Genomic DNA, 19,346 nt, shown 5'->3' with positions numbered 1-19,346 from the left:
GGAGACTCTCTGATTCTGAAAAGTTCTAATACACCCAAGAATCCAAACAGAAGGTTCATGTCTTGCCCAAGCAGAAGATGCAAATTTTTTGAGTGGGTTGATGAAGAAAAGAAGGTTCGTGATGCTTGCTTATTGTCTTCAGAGTATCACTCTGGTCAGGTAGAGGGTGAAATTAGGGGTGAAAATGCACAAGAAAGAAGGGTTGATAGACTTAGTGTTGACACAGAGAGGTTGAAGGTGGATATTGGAGAAGTTGATGATTGTGTTGGAAGAATCTGTGTAGAGTTGAATTCGGTCCAGGAGAAACTTCGAAAGTTGGAAGAAAATATGAAGAAGCAGACCAAGATGCAGATGATATTTTTTTTTTGTTGTGTAATCCTAATAGTTGCAGTGCTATGTGGTAAAGTTTATTGATGAAGTGGTCAATGTTGGCTTTAAAAAGAGCAGTTATTGTGAAGTGTATGTTAAATTATTTAGATTGAATGGATGAATTTTTTTTTGTTTGCTACTATAAATATAATGTGATATTGAATGAAAATATACACAACTAAAAACAACTGCTATCAGCCAATCACAGATGCATCATTAGCATAATATAATTCACAAAAGTGGTCCTTAGAGTATTCCACACATTACATAAGTTTAGTAGATCCAAGTTGCACTAGAGACCAGATAAATGCTCCACCTAAAATGAACTATCAAAAGTGGTCCACCACAAAGCAAAATAAACTAAAAAAGTTATGTTTCCAATACCAAAATACTTCCACAGTAGACTATAATACACAAAAAAGCCCTACATAAATCCATAGTAGGAGGAGCTACATAACCCTAAAAGCTTCAATCATCCGTGAGGTCTATGTGTTCAGCAGGTTTGGCTGCTCCCTTTGTTCTTCCCAACTTCAATCTTTCACTTCTTCTCATCCCAAAAGTCCTAGTCTTAGGCAAAGGCTGTGTAACTGGTGCTACTTGTGGAGTTGGCTGAATGAGTGGTTCAATGAAGGGAGTTGGTTGAGTTGCTGGTGTATGTGGAGGATTTGCAGCAGCTCCAGTAGCAGGTGCACCAGATCCAGCAAGGGGTGAGTCATTTGCAGAACCAGATCCAGTAAGAGGTGACACAGTTGTAGATCTAAATTCAGCAGCAAGAGTATTTGGTGCAGGGGCTAATGCAACAACAGCTAAATTTTTAAATCATTCCATCACTAAATCCTTTCAATTATGTAGTATGGAATAGCAAAATATAGTTATACCTGTGAAACTAGTTGTTTTTCCTCTGCTAAGTCCAACACCCCTTCCTCTGCCTCTTCCCCTTGCAGCAGATCCAGCAACTAATTCAGTAACAGTAGCAGATGAGCCATTTGCAGCACCAGATTCAGCAGCAGCAGCGTCATTCCTAGCAGCAGATTCAGCATCAGCAGTTGTTGGTGCAGAGGCTGATGGAACAAAAGTGTAATGGTTAATTCATTTCATAATAGAACATTATCAATCCTCTAGTACCACCAACAAATCCTACAAGTACCTGTGACAGTAGTTCCTCTTCCTTTGCCCCTTCCTCTACCCAGTCCCGCACCCCTTCCTCTGCCTCTCCCCCTTGAAGCAGCTCCAGCATCTTGTGCACCATTAGATGCAGCAGCAGCAGGTTCAGGAGCTAATGCAAGTTCCCAAGAATCAAGACAACATTACAGAAAAGAACTGGTACAATCAACAATTATGTAACAACAACAAAACAAGATTTACCTGAGAGAATAGGATTTGGGCAGTGCCTCCTGTTGTGTCCATACTGGCCACAGTTGCTGCAAGTCACAGAGGTACCCGTCCTTCTATACTTTGTTTGCGATCTATTTTCATCGGGTTCTCTAATCCGCACCATTCTTGGTCGACCAGGTTTAACCCTGAAAACTGGGGGTATGATGGTATCACAGTTCACTTTTGGCCACATGTTCTCTCCATTAATTGGAGCAATTAATTTTTCATAGGTTGCAAGGTAAGCTCCTGGACTATAGTAGTTGCTGCAATACTCTTCGGGATTATCACCCTTTTCAAAGATGGCACTGCATGCATGAGGGCATGGCATGCCACTTAAACCCCAAAATCGACAGCTGCAAGTACCAGCTAACAAATCCACCACAAACCTTTCCATGATCATCCTATTTTTGTGATGTACCTCAAATTTCAGATCGCCTGCCCATCTAGCTTGCCATTCCATACTTCTTGTTGCAATGACATCCAACCTCTTTTTGGGTTTAGGAAGAATGGATCCTTCATACTTCTCAGCCTTCTTCTTCTTCTCTGCAAATCTTGACATCCAGTAGCATCTAATCCACTCAAACATCGTCAGAATGGGCTTGTCTCTTGCCTCAAGGATCCTGCCATTGAAAGCCTCCGATATGTTATTCATTAGCATATCACTCTTTGCCATAAACGTGAAATGGCTCTTTGTCCACAACTTTGGGTCTACTCCCATCAGTTTATCATAACAATCTCTATTTTTTTCCTTGAGCAGATTCATTCTTCTCTCCCACTCTTCCTCATCGGTGGCTTTAGCAATGGATAGGATTAGATCCCTCAAAACTGTCCCTCTACCATATGCCTTCTTACAGTTGGCATAGAGATGCCTTAAACATAATCTATGCTCAATAGAAGGTTCCATCTCAGCAAAAACTTGCATCAATCCCTATATATAAAAAAAAGCAGCAGTATCCAGTATCAATATTCAATCAGCCAAGAACAATGCTTATTCAATGACATAGTTAGAATCATAATTCATATTATTCAATGACATATTTACTATCATAAGTCCTATTATCCTTACTTTTTGTTGATCTGACATGAAAACCCATCTTCTTGCAGAGCCGATATCATCCAACAACAAATCAAGAAACCATCCCCAGCTGTCCTTTGTTTCCACTTCCACTGCTGCAACCGCAATTGGAAAGTAATTATCATTAAGATCCCTGCCTACTGCAACTAGTAGTTGTTGACCATGGTCCCCTTTCAAGTGACACCCATCCACTCCTATGATCGGCCTACAACCAGCCAAGAAGCCCTGCTTCACCGAATCCAGGCACATGTACATCCTCATGAATCGGGGTTGGTGAGTTAAAGATGGCCTATCCACCATAATATTAAGCTTGGACCCCGGATTTGCCCTTAAAATCTCAGCACAATAATCCCTCAATTTGGCATATTGTAATATGGCCCTTCCATGTACTTCTTCCTTTGCTTTTCTCCTTGCCCAGTAAGCCTTTCCAACACTAACATTTGCCATATATTTATCCTGAATTGCTTGAATAATAGTGGCCAGCCGCATATCTTCTCCACGACTAATGTTGTTGACAATCTTTTTTGATATCCACTCACTAGAAGCAAGCCTACCAGTATAACTCCTCCCACAGGTATGCTTGCCTTTCAAGGTTTTTATCCTAAAACAATCAGATCCTCCTACCTTACTTGCAAAGCAAATCCACCTGCACTTTCCTTTTTGTCCATTACACACTACTCTACACCTCAACTTGTCGTTCTTCTTGTACCTAATATCTCTCCCATTCAATAAGGCGTGCTCCTTAATTGCATCTTTAAACTGGGACAGTGTTTTGAACTCCAACCCAACCTTAAACTCATACTCTCTACACATTTCTGCCTCATCATACTTAGGAAACCTTTTTTTCTTAATCATGTCATCAGAATCTCCCTCGTAACTATCTATGTCTTCAGTTTTATAACCATCCGAAATGTCTCCAATTTCTTCATCCATCTCTCCAGCAGCTTCATTATCACCAGCACCCTTATCTATTGTCCCTTCTTGATTTAGCGGGCCATTGATCCCACCAAATGCATTTGATTGCCCACCATCAACACCATCCTCTACATCGAACCCAAAATAATCCTCATGTTCACCATCATCAGCACTGTCATCAAACCGATCCTCCTCAGTAGAAGGTTCTAACTCAGAATCGACTTCTACTTCTATCAGTCCACTATCTTCGCCTTCATTTGGGACATAATCTGGATCCGTTGATGTGATTTCAACCCCATTACCTTCTCTGTAACCATCAACAACATAGACTATACCATGCTTCACAGGATCAGCAACTAAAGCCCTACCCATTCTAATGGCATCCCCATCTGACTTCAACTCTTTCAGACCTACCTTCAAGTCCATTCCAGGTTCGTTCCACCATAGCTTTGCATAACCCTTGTAGCCTAGACCCTTCAGCAAAAACACTATCTCTTGCAGAGACCATTCATCTAATTCATAATGCAAGTCCTCCACAATCAACCCACCTAAATATTCTAGTCCACCACCCGTGTCAATAAATTTTCCTCCGTGATGGAGCTCTATTGTAAACTCTGATTCTCCCATTGCTACACAACAAAAAAAAGAAAAATGCCGATTAGTCATCCCCTAATCAAACATCACCAACAATGATAATGACTTCAACGCCATAACGTTCGACAACATTTGAAAGAATGAAGAATGAAAAAAGGTGTAACTCGTACCTTTGCAACAACGACGACAGTAGCTACTTCGATAAAGAAAGCGACGATAGACAATAACAAACCTCGATCATACAATGGTGGAATGCAAACTCGTTCTCGAACTATCAGAAACGGAGAGGGAGTGAAGAAGAAGGGTTTCTTTTGCCTCAGTGAAAATGAAGGGTTATTCCTTTATTAAGGAAGGGGCAATTTTGACAATACATAATAAGTAAATACACTAAGAATTACAAAAAACGTTTATAATTGGGTATATTCTATTTTGAAACGGAATATTCCGTTACTCCTAACGTTTCTTGTCACCGTAAGGACCAAATTAAAACAAAAAAAATTAGGGACTCAATTAAAAGGAAAAAAACTATAGGGACCTAATTAAAAATTCGGCCAAACTATAGGGACTAACAGAGTAATTAAACCGATTTTAAATTTACATCAAATAAATAAAATCAAAATTGAATATAAACTCGTCATTATCTACAGGTACATGAGTCAACCTTCCAATTGCGAAACCTTGCTTTCGAGGAAACCACTTTGAGGCATCGTCCTTCCAAACAAACTCGGTTGGAAACTCAGCATAAGTCATACTTCGAGCATAGGGATATGACATGTTCGCCGTCATCCATCCCAAAAACATAGACTTGAGATATTGCTCCTTCAACGATATCATTCACATTAGAAGTTTCACTATAAACCACAGGTTGCTCATCTTCCAAATGGAATGGAAGTCTAATCACAAATTGTTCTTTCTCTTGGATTTCATATCCAAATAAATCAGACTGCCTCACATGCTGAAATGTACCTACAATCGTAGTAATTTCTAATTTCGTCAACAACTTGTGTGGCTTCTGACAGATCACCACGTTGTATAGGGTAGTTGTTACGTGATAAACCCCAATTTTGTAGTTTATCTTGTGCTTATTTTGAGGGATTTTATCACATTTTCCCACATTTATTCAATGAAATAGCATGGTTTTGTAATTCTCTCTTAATTTGTGCTTAAGTGTAAAAACATGCTTTTTAGGCCCTTAAATTGGTGATTTTAGTTCACTTTAATTCCATTCGATGCCTTGATGTGTTTGTTGAGTGATTTCAAGTCCATAAGGCAAGTATTGGATGGAAGAAACGAAGAGAAAAGCATACAAAGTGGAGAATGCATGAGGAAACAAGGATTTGGAGTAAGTCAACCTACGCGCACGCGCAGCAACCGTGCACGCGTGGATTGTGGAGTCGCATGGCAACGCGTACGCGCACATGACGCGTACGCGTGGATGGAAAAATTGCCAAGCGACGCGCACACGTGACCCACTTAAAAGCAAATCGCTGGGGGCGATTTCTGAGCCGCCCAAGCCCAAATCCAACTTGTTTCTGAGGGTATTTGATACAGAATTGAAGATTGAGCAAAGGGGGGAGCATTTAGTTAGTCATGATGAGCCTTTAGTTAGTTTTCTAGAGAGAGAAGCTCCCTCTTCTCTCTAGAAGTAGGTTAGGGTTGGGTTAGTTTCTTTTGGATCTTAAATTGATTACATGATTTCATCTTGTTTCCTTCACAATTTCTTGTTTCTACATCTTGATTCTCTTAGTTGTAGTGTTAATTCCCTATTTTGCTCTCTTTTATGTGATGAACCATTGTCGGATCTTAATTTCTTTTGATGAAATTTTATGTTTCCATGTCTCTTTTATGTTTATTTCCATTGTTATTATTGATTTCTTGCTTATGTTAGTTATGGGTTTCATTAATTCTTGCATTTTATGATGTTTGCTTTTATTGCACACTAGATGTTTGATAGAATGTTTTCTTTAGTTTTTGAGTAGTTCTCTTTACTGTTAGCCTAAGCTAAGGGGATTGAGTGACCTTGAGTCATTGGTTCTCATTGAATTGGTGATTTGAGAACCCTTGGGGATCAATTTGATAACCATTGACTCTAGCCTACTACTAAGCTAATTAGTAGCTAGGTTGGGACCTATGGATTGATGTTGATCAAGCCATTTGACGTATTCCAAGCCTAGGGGTAGATATTACATACTTAAGGCTTTAGTGAGTAGACTTAATGAGCTCGGTTCCTTATAATTATCAATATTTGGTTTGTTGACAAGGATGGCGATCTCGATTTTCCATGTCTTAGCCAAGAGTTCTTTACCTTGCTTTCTTTAATTACTTGCTTGATTTACTTTTCTTACCATCTATTTTTCTTGCCAATTAAAAATCAAACCCCTTGCCCCTTCATAGCCAATAATTGACCACTTCATTGCAATTCCTTGTGAGACGATTCGAGGTTTAAATACTTCGGTTAATTTTCATTGGGGTTTGTACATGTGACAAAACCAAAAATTTAATTTGAGTTGAGGATTGACTATTGGTTTGGACTATACTAACAACGGAATTATTTTGTGAAATTTCGAACTGGTATAAATCCTTATCTATCATTACGCGGTCATTGCCCTTGTGTACATACTTAAACAGATACTTAATAGAACTTGTTTAGCATGTGTATTCCACATTTATGTGGCACCCAAAATTGAGCAACGTTTCTGGATTATAAGGAACAATGAACTTATTGTCTAGTACGTATTCCCTTTTCTTCACTATTCGACCGTTATCAGTATGCCTATATTTGGGAAATCCGTTTTCATCAATGAGTGTTCGCTATCTAAACTCTTTAGGATAAAATTTTGAACATGATCCATTCTTCATGCAAGGTGAATTCTTGTTGTACAGACCACATGGACCATGTACCATGTAATTTTGAACAGCTCCATGTAGATTTGACCTTTCATTTTCATCAGAAATCTCAGCCGTTATATGTTTATCTATGTCATTTGGTGTTTGTGGCTTGAACTTATTACTCATGAATAAAAGGATATATACATGCGGAAGCCCTCTCTTTTTGAAACTCTATAGTGCAAACATCTAAAAATTAAAAAAGATAAATGAGCAAAACATTACAACATAAGATTTTAATAAGGTGTTGCATAAACACAGACTTACATCCCAAAATTTTGCCAAAGATTTTTTTCCTCTTTTAGGTCATCAATCAAACCATCAAGTTTGATCTTAAAAACTCGACACAATATATCAGGGCAGTCTTCTGCCTTCAATCTAATAGGAGTCACTTCTCTTTTTATCTCATCCCATTCAGGGTTACATGTCATACTGATAAAATAGCTAGGATATCCTGCATATTTACAAATTGCAAATGCATCTTTACAATTATTCATCATGTATCTTGGTCCACCGGTAAAAGTACTGGAAAGAATGATTCTTGTGCCAAGCCTTGCAGCATCTACATCCCCGTTTCTAAGAGTTTCATGCAGACATTTGTATTTATCAACCCTCAATTGTGTTTATTTACACCTAAAGAATTTTAAGCTCTCTAATTTCACCATTGTGTACGCATCTACCAGAAACGGTTGGAATAATATCTTTGATCTCAAAATTAATGGAGATTCACCCGTCCTTTTCTGTACGTAGTTGAAAAGCAAAGAATTGTCGCAAAATGATTGTTTTGTTTTTCTTTGTATGCCTAGCGGAGATAGAATCTGATGTTGCAATACCCAAAGGAAATCTATCCTCCCCATACGGAAATAACAATGGATATTGCAAGGCTAAATAAGAGCTGCGACCTCCTTATTGAACATAACAAAAGTTGTTGTAGCAGTACCATCAAAAATCAACAAATTCAACTTATACCTGCTTTTTTTTATTCAAAAACATCAATTAACACTTGGCATGTCACCCTTTAGTTACAATAAAATCATAAAAATTATATTCAACACAATTTAAATCCTCAAACACAATTTTTTTAGGTTTATCAGTTTTCTAGATTTTAGTCTAGCAGAGGAGATTTTGGTATAAATTTGTTGTAGGTATATGTATTTTTTCTATGCACTCTATCTCATTTTGCCAATTTTTTTTTGTAGATAGACAATATTTTCATCAATCAAAGCAGTTTTGGTTTTTAATAAATTGTTCTCTTATTGTCTACTAATTGTTGGTATTAAGTTAGATATTGCTAAATAAATTAAAAAGAGACATAATCAATTACATAACTACATTACTTTTTTATGAAAAGATTGCACAAATAAGTCCAATTAGAGTCGTACCTATCGACCACATTATTCACGCCCTTATTACAGTCATCGCAGAAGTATGTATCCACATTAGCTTTTGCCTTCACGCTGCAAACACAAGATTTATACCACCAACTTAGAATGGGTTCAACATCAAGAACAATGGCCAAAACGACATAGAATCTAACCTACATAGGAACAGTTTGAAAGTAAAAAAAAATAAACAATGAACCAAACATAAAATAGTAGTTTTCTATAAGGCACTCACATCCGCAGCCGCACGTAACTCCTTTATTGTCTTCCTCTCAGTGTAATATAAAACTTCATCTTCATTAACATACGCGGTTTGCCAGAAAGCACAGACAGGTACTGCGAGATCTCTCTATAGTACACGCTACTTATTAATCACAACGCCATAAAAATACAGTCAATATGCACAACTGTAAATAATTCACAATATTGGTAAAATACCTTTTTCGAAGCATCACAGCCTCATGAACATCTGAATTTATCAAGAGCCTGGTACCATACATAATGTTCTGTAAAATATTGGTACCTATGTATAATAATCATTGCTTAAATGAGTTGTACAATTATACATGACAGAAAAATTATCGAATGGAAAGTAACCAAAAGTGTCCTTAGATTTAAAAAAATAACTATAATCTATTGTGAACCTAATTAATTAGTAAAATTTTTTATTTTAGCAATGAGCTATACAAAAAATATTTATTGCAAATATAAAATAATAAAAAGAATTATATAATAACAAAAATTATAACTTGAAATTATATATTGATTAATTAATTGTTGAGTAATTCAACATAGAATTTACAATAAAAGAGAAATAAAAAACTGGTGATACAATTTATCCACGCGTATATAATAATATTTTTTATCACTTCAGATTTTAATTTCTAGAATGTCAGCCATTTGTTGGAATTGTTATTACTGTTTTCTATAATTTCACTTGTAATTCCACATTATCAAAATTATTAAAACGCAAAACACAGTACTTATAATTTTGCTTCCACGACATGTAGTATCACTCTAAAATTAAAAAACAAAAAAAATTACTATTATATATAACATCACACCATAAAATTTTAAAACTAAAAATACCTATTGAATCGCATCCCAATAATTAGTAGAAATAGCTACAATAAGATATAACCATTTGATAGTGGTCAAATCCTCACATACCTCGAAAATTCTTTACTCTTGAAAATGGAAAAATAACTACCGATAGTTGTTGCTCAACCGCTACCACAAGACCCTTGATCCGGTCACCATCTCTCCAAGAACAGCAATATTAAGCTTTAAACTGCAGAGAAAATGTAAATTATTTAGAAAATAAAATAATGCTTATATAAACATATTAAGTGCTGAGTAAGGGCATCAAAAAAACGCACCCGTCATTCTCTATATGAATGACCAACATGTCAATAAGTTTTCCATCCTTCACATATTTCTCTCACCCTCTACACCGGTCATAACTCCAGCAACGTCTAAAATAAATATCAAACAGAAGATTGTGCACAAATCACCCGCCTTAGTGATATTTTGTCATAAAAACAAAAGAAAAATCAACTTATGTACTTGTCATAAATCATACACTAACCAACCAAAAAAGGATGTTGATGAGAGTATCCCATAATTTCCCTAAAAGGAACCAACTTAATACCATATAACGGTATTGCATCACAGAAAGAGGGTAAGACAGTAGTTCTTTTTTGAAAAAATAATCGAAAATGATGTGATGTTGTGCAGTACAACCCACAGTTGTTTCTAACTCCAAAATATGTAAAAATATACTCAGCTCCCTCTGATATCAATGATTCGAACACATATATCAGATCCTTACCTACAGAAGCATGCATAGCTGTTTCCTATTTTTTCACAAAGCAAAATATTTTATTATTCACTTTCCACACACAGTACCAATAAGGTCCAACTAAATAAACAAACAAAATTTATATAAAATATTTCTTTTAAAAAATTGAATAAATTAAAAATATGATTTAATTCCAAAATATTAAGTATTAAGTATTAACTAACGGATTTATATTCACCCAAAAGGAAGAATATACATATAATAGATTCAAATATTTAATACTTTAATGTATACTATCATTATATTTTATACAAAAATGTAATTATATATTAACACAATAATTAAAATATTTAATTTAAAACGAGTAATTTTATTATTTAATGACTTTCACTTGAGTATAAAATTTTTGTACTTGACTTTTTTTTTTCATGCAACTCATGAAAAACAGGTTGAGAAAACTTTTGATTTATTTTTTTTAACCATAGGTATTAAAAAGAAAAAATTTGTGATGACATTCATGCATGAGAATTAAGTATTATGTAGAAGAGGGTTAAGATTAACGGCAATCATGCATATGCATTAGTCATGATCTTATTATTTTTCTCTCTTTCTTCTCCTCCATATGCATCTTTGTTTAATGTGATTGATTTAGTCTAAAATTTTGAATGTTAAATCAGTGGAGGCTATACTGCTTAGTTTTCAACAATCAACACTACTTGGAGATACTTAGCACAAACCTCTCTAATACAAACCTCTCTTGTTAGTTGTCACCCATACGGGAGGAGAAAATTTAAGTCTTCAAGATGAGAATAAAAAACAAAGAAGTAAGGAATAATATGATTCTCAATTTTGTTGTGATGTGCTTATCATTTCTTATCAAAGATATACATTATGCTTTTTTAGGATGTGAAAGCAAGAGTGACTAAATTTTGTTGTTTTTGGTCGGCATAAACTCTTATATCCAATATGCATTATTTACTGATTATGTATCTTGGTATTAGTACATGTCTTTGCAAGCTAAACTTCATAATTTATATAACTGTCTATGAAAATCTTGCTAAAAGTCCCCCAATTCCTCTCTTTATTGGCCGAATACAACATGAGCTATATTTTAAATCTGTTTTTGACCGTAGTATCTTTTTTTTATGATGAAAAGCTTATGTTTTCTTGCAGGAAAATATAGAACTGGGTTTTGTTCTTGTTCTGTTTTTGAATGAATAGTCCCAAGAAAAGTAGAAACTGCTGAGGTTGAAATTATGACAATTATAAGGTGAGGATCATACAAATATGGGACTAAGTGTATGAAAACAGAGAAAAAATTGCGTGTATGAATAAAATTAGAAGTACCTATGGTGCACGAATCCCACACCTTCGTACAGTTGTACCAGCAAGTGCACTGGATCGTCCAAGTAATACCTGAGCGACTCAGGGTCGATCTCATGAGGATTGCGGTTTGAAGCAAGTTATGGTTATCCTGCAGGTCTTAGTCCGGTGAAATCAAGAAGTTGTTGGATTGAGACTTAATTGCATTAAGAGAAATATGAGAGAAGGGTATAAGGTATTTTTCCAATGGAATCAGTAATAGGAATATAGTTGAGGATAGGAGTTGCTTAGCCTTTCTGAATTAACTCTGGTATTACTGTCTTCTTTGCTTGTGAGTGATTTTTTCTATGGCAGGCTGTATGTGATCAAAGCCATTGCCCGAGGTCATTGATTTCCTCTGCTCTAGATCAAATACCATTGCCATGATCATCCAATCTGACGGAGGATAAAGCTCTAGTAGTTCATTTTCTTGGCGATCCTACTCAAAACGCCACAAAGAAGGTCGAATCTTCTGGATCAGAGAATGCTGCTTCTTTGAATTCTAGCCTATACCACAGAGACCCTAATCTCTCCAAAAATCAGATGAATTGGTGTCTCAAGAAGTCCCCAACAAAGTCGTGGATTAGCCATCTGAGAGATGTATAAACATAGTTGTTGGTTCGCGCTTTCCGTCCACGTATTCACACGAACCCAAGTAGACACGGGTGTTTGTCAGGCACACTCGTCTTAGTATGATGAATAGAGCTGATTGTCACTGATCATCCTATTCACCATGTTGAAGAACGGATATATATCTTAGAAATAAATCAAGCACGGATCGAAGAAGAAACAGTAATACTTTTATTAATTCATAGGACTCAGCAGGGTTCCTCCCCTCAACCTAGGAGGTTTAGAAACTCATACTGATGTGAAAAACAAAGTAATACACAAAAATATGCTGAATGATGGTAAAGATGTTCGAATAACATAAATTAAATCCCTTGAATACTAAACTAATGACTAGTAAGGATAAAACAATCTTTTTAGTGCTAAAATTCACTTCTAGGGCCCACTTGGTGAGTGTTTGGGCTGAGATTTAATGAGATCCACGTGATATGAGGTCTTTTGGGCATGAAACACTGGCTAGGGGGTTGATAAACCCATATTTTATGATTCATCTTGTGCTCAATTAAGTGTTTTTATCAATTCTTCACCTACTTATTCATGTAAATTGCATGGTTTTACTACTCCTTCCTTATTTTATGATATATGTGAAAACACGTTTCCTATGCTTTAAAAATATTAAAATTAATTATCCTTTATTACCATTCGATGCCGTGATTTGTGTGTTAAGTATTTTCAAGCTTCCTAGGGCAGGAATGGCTTAAAGGACAGAAAGAAAACATGCAAAAATGGAAGGAAAGCACAAAAATGGAGTTTTGAAGAAAAGGCAGTGACGCACACGCGTGGACGACGCGCACGCATGCCTAGCGCAAAATAGCAGCGACGCGCACGCGTGGACGACGCGGACGTGTGCCTTGAGCAGAACGCAAATGACGCGTATGCATGACTGACGCGTACGCGTGACAAGGAAAAACTCCAAACCACGCGAACGCGTGACCCACGCGCATGCATGACGGACGCCACGTGCAGGAATCTGCAGAAAATGCCCTCAGCGATTTTTGGATCCTTTTTCGGCCCAAATCCAACCCAGAAACAGAATATAAGCCAGAGAATGGGGGAATCAACAACAACAATTCATACAACATTCATAATTCACAATTTTAGGTTTTAGATGTAGTTTTTAGAGAGAGAGGCTCTCTCTTCTCTCTTAGGATTTAGGATTAGGATTTAGGATTTCTATTATGATTAGGCTACTTCTCTTCAATCACAGGTTCAATGTTCCTTATTTTCTACTTTTATTTATCCTATTACTTTAATTGTTATTTATCTTTTCAAATTGGCTTATGAACTTTCCATGTTAGATTTGAATATTCTATTTAATATAATTCGAGGTATTTCAGACTCATGATTGCTTTCTTTAATGTTATTGATGCTTCTAATTAATTCAAATTATTTTCATTCGAGTAGATTTTCTTCCCTTTTAGCTTTGGTTGAGTAATTGGTAACACTTGAGTTGTCAAACTCAGTAGTTGATTGAGATTTGGGAATTGCTGATTGATTTGGATCACTCTAAAGCTAGTCTTTTCACAAGAGTTGACTAGGACTTGAGGATCAAATTAATTAGTCCACTTGACTTTCCTTTATTTAGTAAGGGTTAACTAAGTGGGAGCGATAAACAATTCTCATCACACCTGATAAGGATAACTAGGATAGGATTTTCAGTTCTCATACCTTGCCAAAAGTTTTCTAATTATTAATTTATTTTTCTTGCCATTTAATTTACTTGTTCCCTATTTCAAAAACCCAAAAAGATACAATTTCATAACCAATAATAAGACACTTTCCTGCAATTCCTTGAGAGATGACCCGAGGTTTAAATACTTCGGTTATAAATTTTATTGGGTTTTGTTACTTGTGATAACCAAACTTTTGTACGAAAGGATTCTTGTCGGTTTAGAAACTATACTTGCAACGCGATTATAATTTTATAAAAGTTTCTTTACCGACAGGAATCCGTTTGTCAAAATGGTGCCGTTGCCGGGGAATTGCAAACGTGTGCCTTATTATTGGTTATTGTAAATATTTTATTTTGTTTGTTTATTTGCATTTATTTTTGCTTTTTAATTTTTATTAGATACTATGAGTTCTCACCCCCGTCGCTTTGAGTTTGGTTCTAATATTGTTGAAAAGAATGAAAACTATAACAGGAACATGCATCAAGGTCAAAACAATCAGAGATGGACGGAGCCACGAGGATCTGATCAACCCTTTAGGCAACAACACCTTCCAAAGTACCATGGATGATGACCATTCAACAATGCATGTCGAGACAATAGTTATGGTGGATCCCTTTGTGACAACCATCACCCACCAAATTACTATGGTCAAAAGCCATTCCGAGGTGCGTACCAAGATAAAAAATATGGTGAACCCCCTTATAGTTACCAACAAGCCCCATCATATACCTATGAACCACCTCCTCAACATAGCTATGAACCACCACACTCACAAGTCACCTACTACCATTCGCCTCCATATGACCCCAACCCATATCCACCTCAATTCCAATCCAATTACTCCCAAGAACCACCACTTCCCTATGCACCATGTCCATATCCATCGACCCAAGAATCACGGGAGCGTCTCAAGGAAACAGCGGAAAATTTCATGCAACCCTTCACCAACTGGAGCAAGCGATCAATTGATTACCTTCCAGACGTTCGGACACTCAAGGAACCCCCATGGCTTCATGTGGACAATCTAATAAAGAACGTAGCATGAAGGAGATACTAGAAACTCCGATGGACAATAAAGAGCATGACTTTGTACTGGAACAAGTGGAGGAAGCTGAAATTATCGAAGAAGAAGAATTGATTGAAGACTTAGGAGATACTGAACCTCCATGGGAATCCAGAATTGTGGAGAGTTCCGTAAAGAAATTTGCAATTGATGCTAAGGAGGATAGTGCACAACCCCCAAAGCAGGTATCTCATGAAAAACTGGATGGAACAACTCAAGAAGCGAGTTTTCTTGATAATGATAATCACTAGTCAAGTTCTCCTAGTAATGAACTTGCATCCACAAGTGAATTCTTTGAGATTGAAGAATCTTTCCCAAGTGAATACGAAGATGATGCAGAGGTAGACTTTTCTCAACCTCCAAATTATGACTTGAGTGATGAGGAAGAAACCGAAGACTTTGATCAAGACGTGGTTGCAGTTGAAGAAGTTTACAGAAAAGTGGAGGAATTCACAGAAGAATACAAAGGAGTAGAGCTTGCAAAACCACTGGAAACACCTTTTCCCAGGCCATTACCATCCAATACAAACTTCAAGTGGGTAAAATCCTTAGTCTTTATCTTTACCTTTCCACTTGAATATGGTTTGCTTGAAACAGATGGCCAGCTTAGAGCTCTTTACGGCTTTAAGAGCAAAAGAGAAATGGTTCGCACTCAAAGCTGGTATACAAGATTCAATAAAGCTCCACGCTTCAATTTGAGGTACATAGACTGGTTTCGAGTTCAATTGAATGGGTCTTGGAAGATGTTTGGTCATCTTAGTGAGAATTCAATTTCCATATCACCCGGCTAGGATAATGTGGATCAAGACAGAGACGGATACAAAAACAAGGTTTGGGATCCTGGAATCTATTCTGACATCCAGCACCCCAGGAGCCTAAAAACCTATTTGAACTTACTCAAGGGTTTTACGTGCCTTGTTTGGGACCCCGGAGGCTGTTGGCATTCCAAATAGTGGTGGAAATTTTTGGATGAATTCAAGCACAAGCCACCATAACAGGGAGCTCAGCAAATGTCCAACTTAAGGACTTTAACCAAAAGTGCTAGGTGGGAGACAACCCACCATGGTATGATCGTTCCTCTTTCAATTTTAATTTTATTTTGTTTTGTTTGTTTTTGAGTTTTATTTTATTCTATTTTATTGAACCTGGAATTTTTCATAACAACCATATCAGCATTGCATTTTGCATTCTGCATAAAAAAAAAAAAGCACCCCACATATGCGCATGGGCCACGCGTGGGCGTGGAGTCGAAATCGACGTAACAATCCAACACCTAAAAAGTTGGGCTAGAATCATGCGGCTGTTGTGCGTTAGGCATAATTTGGGCCACACATTCGCGTCAGTGACGCGAACGCGTCACTTTCACTTCACACACACCACGCGAAAGCGTGGGCGACGCGTACGCGTCACGTGGAAATCTTAGCCACCTAAAATGGAAACAGAGAGTTGCGCCAAAACGACGCTGGAATTGTGCGTTTAGCACAAATCTGAGCGACGCGTATGCGTGCCCCATGCGTACGCGTCACTTTCATTATCCCTCAATCACTCGATCGCGTCAATGATGCGTTCGCGTCATTGCCTTTTCGCCTCAATCACGTGGTCGCGTGACCCACGCGAAACCCTAACCCTTTCGAGTCTCAAAACCCCCCTCCTCTGCACTCTCTCTTCTCCCCTCCCCAACCACCATATCACAACCACCTCCCAACGCCTGCCACCACCGTCGCCAAGCCAGACCGCCGCGCCACCCCTAGCCGAACTACCCCCTTTCTCTTCTTCTCCCCTTCTTCCACCACCACCACTCTTCCCCCTCCACGACCCCCGCCCCATCATCGAGCCGCCCCAGCACTGCCGCCACCTCCCAGAACCTCCGGCCGACCACCACCTTCCCCATCACCCTCACCTTCCTCGTCCCCTTCTTCTCTTCTCCCCTCTCCCTCTGCTAGCCCCTACTGCCGCCAAGGACCGAGTTGCCACGCAGCCCTGCCACCACCGCGAAACCACCAGCGCTGCTGTGTCCACCAACCGACCCACCACCATCTCTCTGAGTTCAATCTTTGTGCCTCTGCCCACCAGGTTCCGCCAAACGCCGATTCCGTTCCCAGTTTTTAGTTAATTCCACATATTTTCTTTTTTCGAATTATGTTCAAATTAGGATTGTTAGAGATGCATGATCGTAGTGGATTTTAGGTGGTTAGGTAGCTAGGATGTGGTTAGTGAATTTAGGCCTGATAATTGTGCCGTTCTTGTTACATGTTTTATTTGTTTCACAATTTTGAATTCGCTGTGATGATAATGCTGTTCATATGCTACTATTTACTATTCCTTAATGCATATTGAGTTTGTTTATTCTGAAATCTTATGAATTACTATTTGTTACTCTTTCCTGCACTACCTTATTATCATATGAACTGTCTTTGTTGTTGTTTATTACCCGGAAATGTCCAATTTTTAGACGAAATGCTGCCCAATTTTTTTTCAGCAAATTGTTTCAATCAACTCCCACTCATGAATTAGTTTTAGAAATTTCAAGTTTTGCACTAATTGGTTTCAACCAAAGCAATTCATGAATGCACGGGCTAGCTTTCTTATTTTTCTGATTCCCTTATTCATTAAATTGCATTATTGATGATTTTACTTTAATTTTGTAATTCTTTTCTATGACTAATCATCAATAATCTGCAATATTTACTTGAATGAGAGTTACTTGTTATTCGAGTTTGTGCAATTTTAGTTAATTGGAAACCACAACACCATGCCACTTACTTTAACTTCATTTTTTTAAACTCTTAACTACTTTAACTTTCTAACTTTTCTATTAGCTTTCAACTAACCACTTTAAGACCTATTCAAGGCATGATTACTATTTTTCCCAATTAACAAGAGTTCTGCATATCATAGATTTTGGATTGTGATTTTTCTTCTCCAACTTTTAACTTGCATATAATCCAAAATTTTACACCTATTTAACTCAATTCAGGCTTATATTGCTACTTTATTCCTCTTTTGCCACTCTATGCTTATATTGATAAATTCCTATTTGCTTACCTATTTTTCTGCTTTAGTTATTAAACTGTCTCCTGGAATTTCTGCTTTTCAGGATGTCTGACCCCAAGAGTAAAGGAAAGGGCAAGGCAACCACAGGCGGAAAAGAGGATAATCCTCTACCTCTATTTTGGATATCCTCCATGACGATTCCTGGTGGGAAAATAATTTTACCCCGCAGGAAAAGGCCGATCAGCTACTGACTGCCACAGACTCTTTCAAGTTTGCCAACAGATACTGTGAGCTGAAATATCCAGTTTTTGCCACTTCCAGGAACCTATACCTGGAAAGAACCCTCTAAATTCTAGAAGAACTCAAACAATACACTTTAGAACAAATTAAACAGAGAGGCTGGTTCTTCTTGGAAAGGAACTTGACTGAAATCAACTCATCCTGGGTCAGAAAATTCTACTGTAACTATTTCAAAACTTCCTTGGATGCAGTACAACTTCGAGGAAATCAAATTCTGATTACTGAGGAAGCCATTGAAGAAATCCTCAGCCTCCAACCTAAATCAGATGAGCCAGATGGTTACCAAAAGGCTGAGAAGGATATGAGATTCATGAGATTTGACTGGGACGCAGTCAAGAGGACTATAGCTCTTCATTCTACTGTCCCATGGGTCATGGGCAAGTCCACAGTGGCCCCAAAAGGAATAAAGCTGATCTATCTGAATGATGAGGCTCGGCTTTGGCAGCAGATTCTGAGTAACTACGTGATACCGAGCACTCATGGGACGGAGGTGCCAGCTGCCATGATTACCCTCATCTAGTGTGTGATGGAGGAAAAGGACTTATATCTTCCCCGCTTTATCCGGTATTACATGGCCAGATTCTATGTTAGAGGCACCTTCCCTTTCCCATATTTGATCACTCAGTTGGGCCGCCGAGCTGAGGTGCCCTGGGAGCTCGCAAATGAAAAGCCAACCGCCGCAAACTGCAAGAAGATTATCCCTCACAGCAGGAAGTTCCAGGCTTTAGGCTACCGACCTCCATTTCTCACTGCCTCTGCTGAGGCAGCCACATTTTCTGCTACCCCTTCAGCACCTACTGCCCCAGCCACCACTGCACCCTCACATGCTCCCGAGCCCATTTATCATCTCGTGCACCGACTCTTCGCACGCCTGGATCGTATGGAGCGTCGCAACAAGTGACGCTATGAGCACTTAAAGTTGATGATCCGA

The 19,346-nt window shown here is 37.9% G+C and overlaps 1 protein-coding gene across 1 annotated transcript; it reads right to left on the bottom strand.

The window, feature by feature from the left end:
* Window positions 1-837: 837 nt before the first annotated feature.
* On the bottom strand, window positions 838-7,342 carry LOC148548914 (uncharacterized). The gene is made up of 8 exons (XM_088495670.1): window positions 7,213-7,342; window positions 5,080-5,293; window positions 4,560-4,666; window positions 2,810-4,362; window positions 1,735-2,671; window positions 1,517-1,645; window positions 1,248-1,430; window positions 838-1,160 (listed from the first exon to the last, which is right to left on the bottom strand). The coding sequence occupies exons 1-8, from the start codon at window positions 7,340-7,342 to the stop codon at window positions 838-840; spliced, it is 3,576 nt and encodes a 1,191-aa protein (XP_088351796.1).
* Window positions 7,343-19,346: the final 12,004 nt, after the last annotated feature.

Source organism: Arachis ipaensis, chromosome B8 (genome assembly GCF_059453495.1).
Source record: "Arachis ipaensis isolate K30076 ecotype BB chromosome B8, ASM5945349v1, whole genome shotgun sequence".
NCBI classification, from domain to species: domain Eukaryota; kingdom Viridiplantae; phylum Streptophyta; class Magnoliopsida; order Fabales; family Fabaceae; genus Arachis; species Arachis ipaensis.
This window is presented reverse-complemented; position numbering and strand designations above follow the sequence as displayed.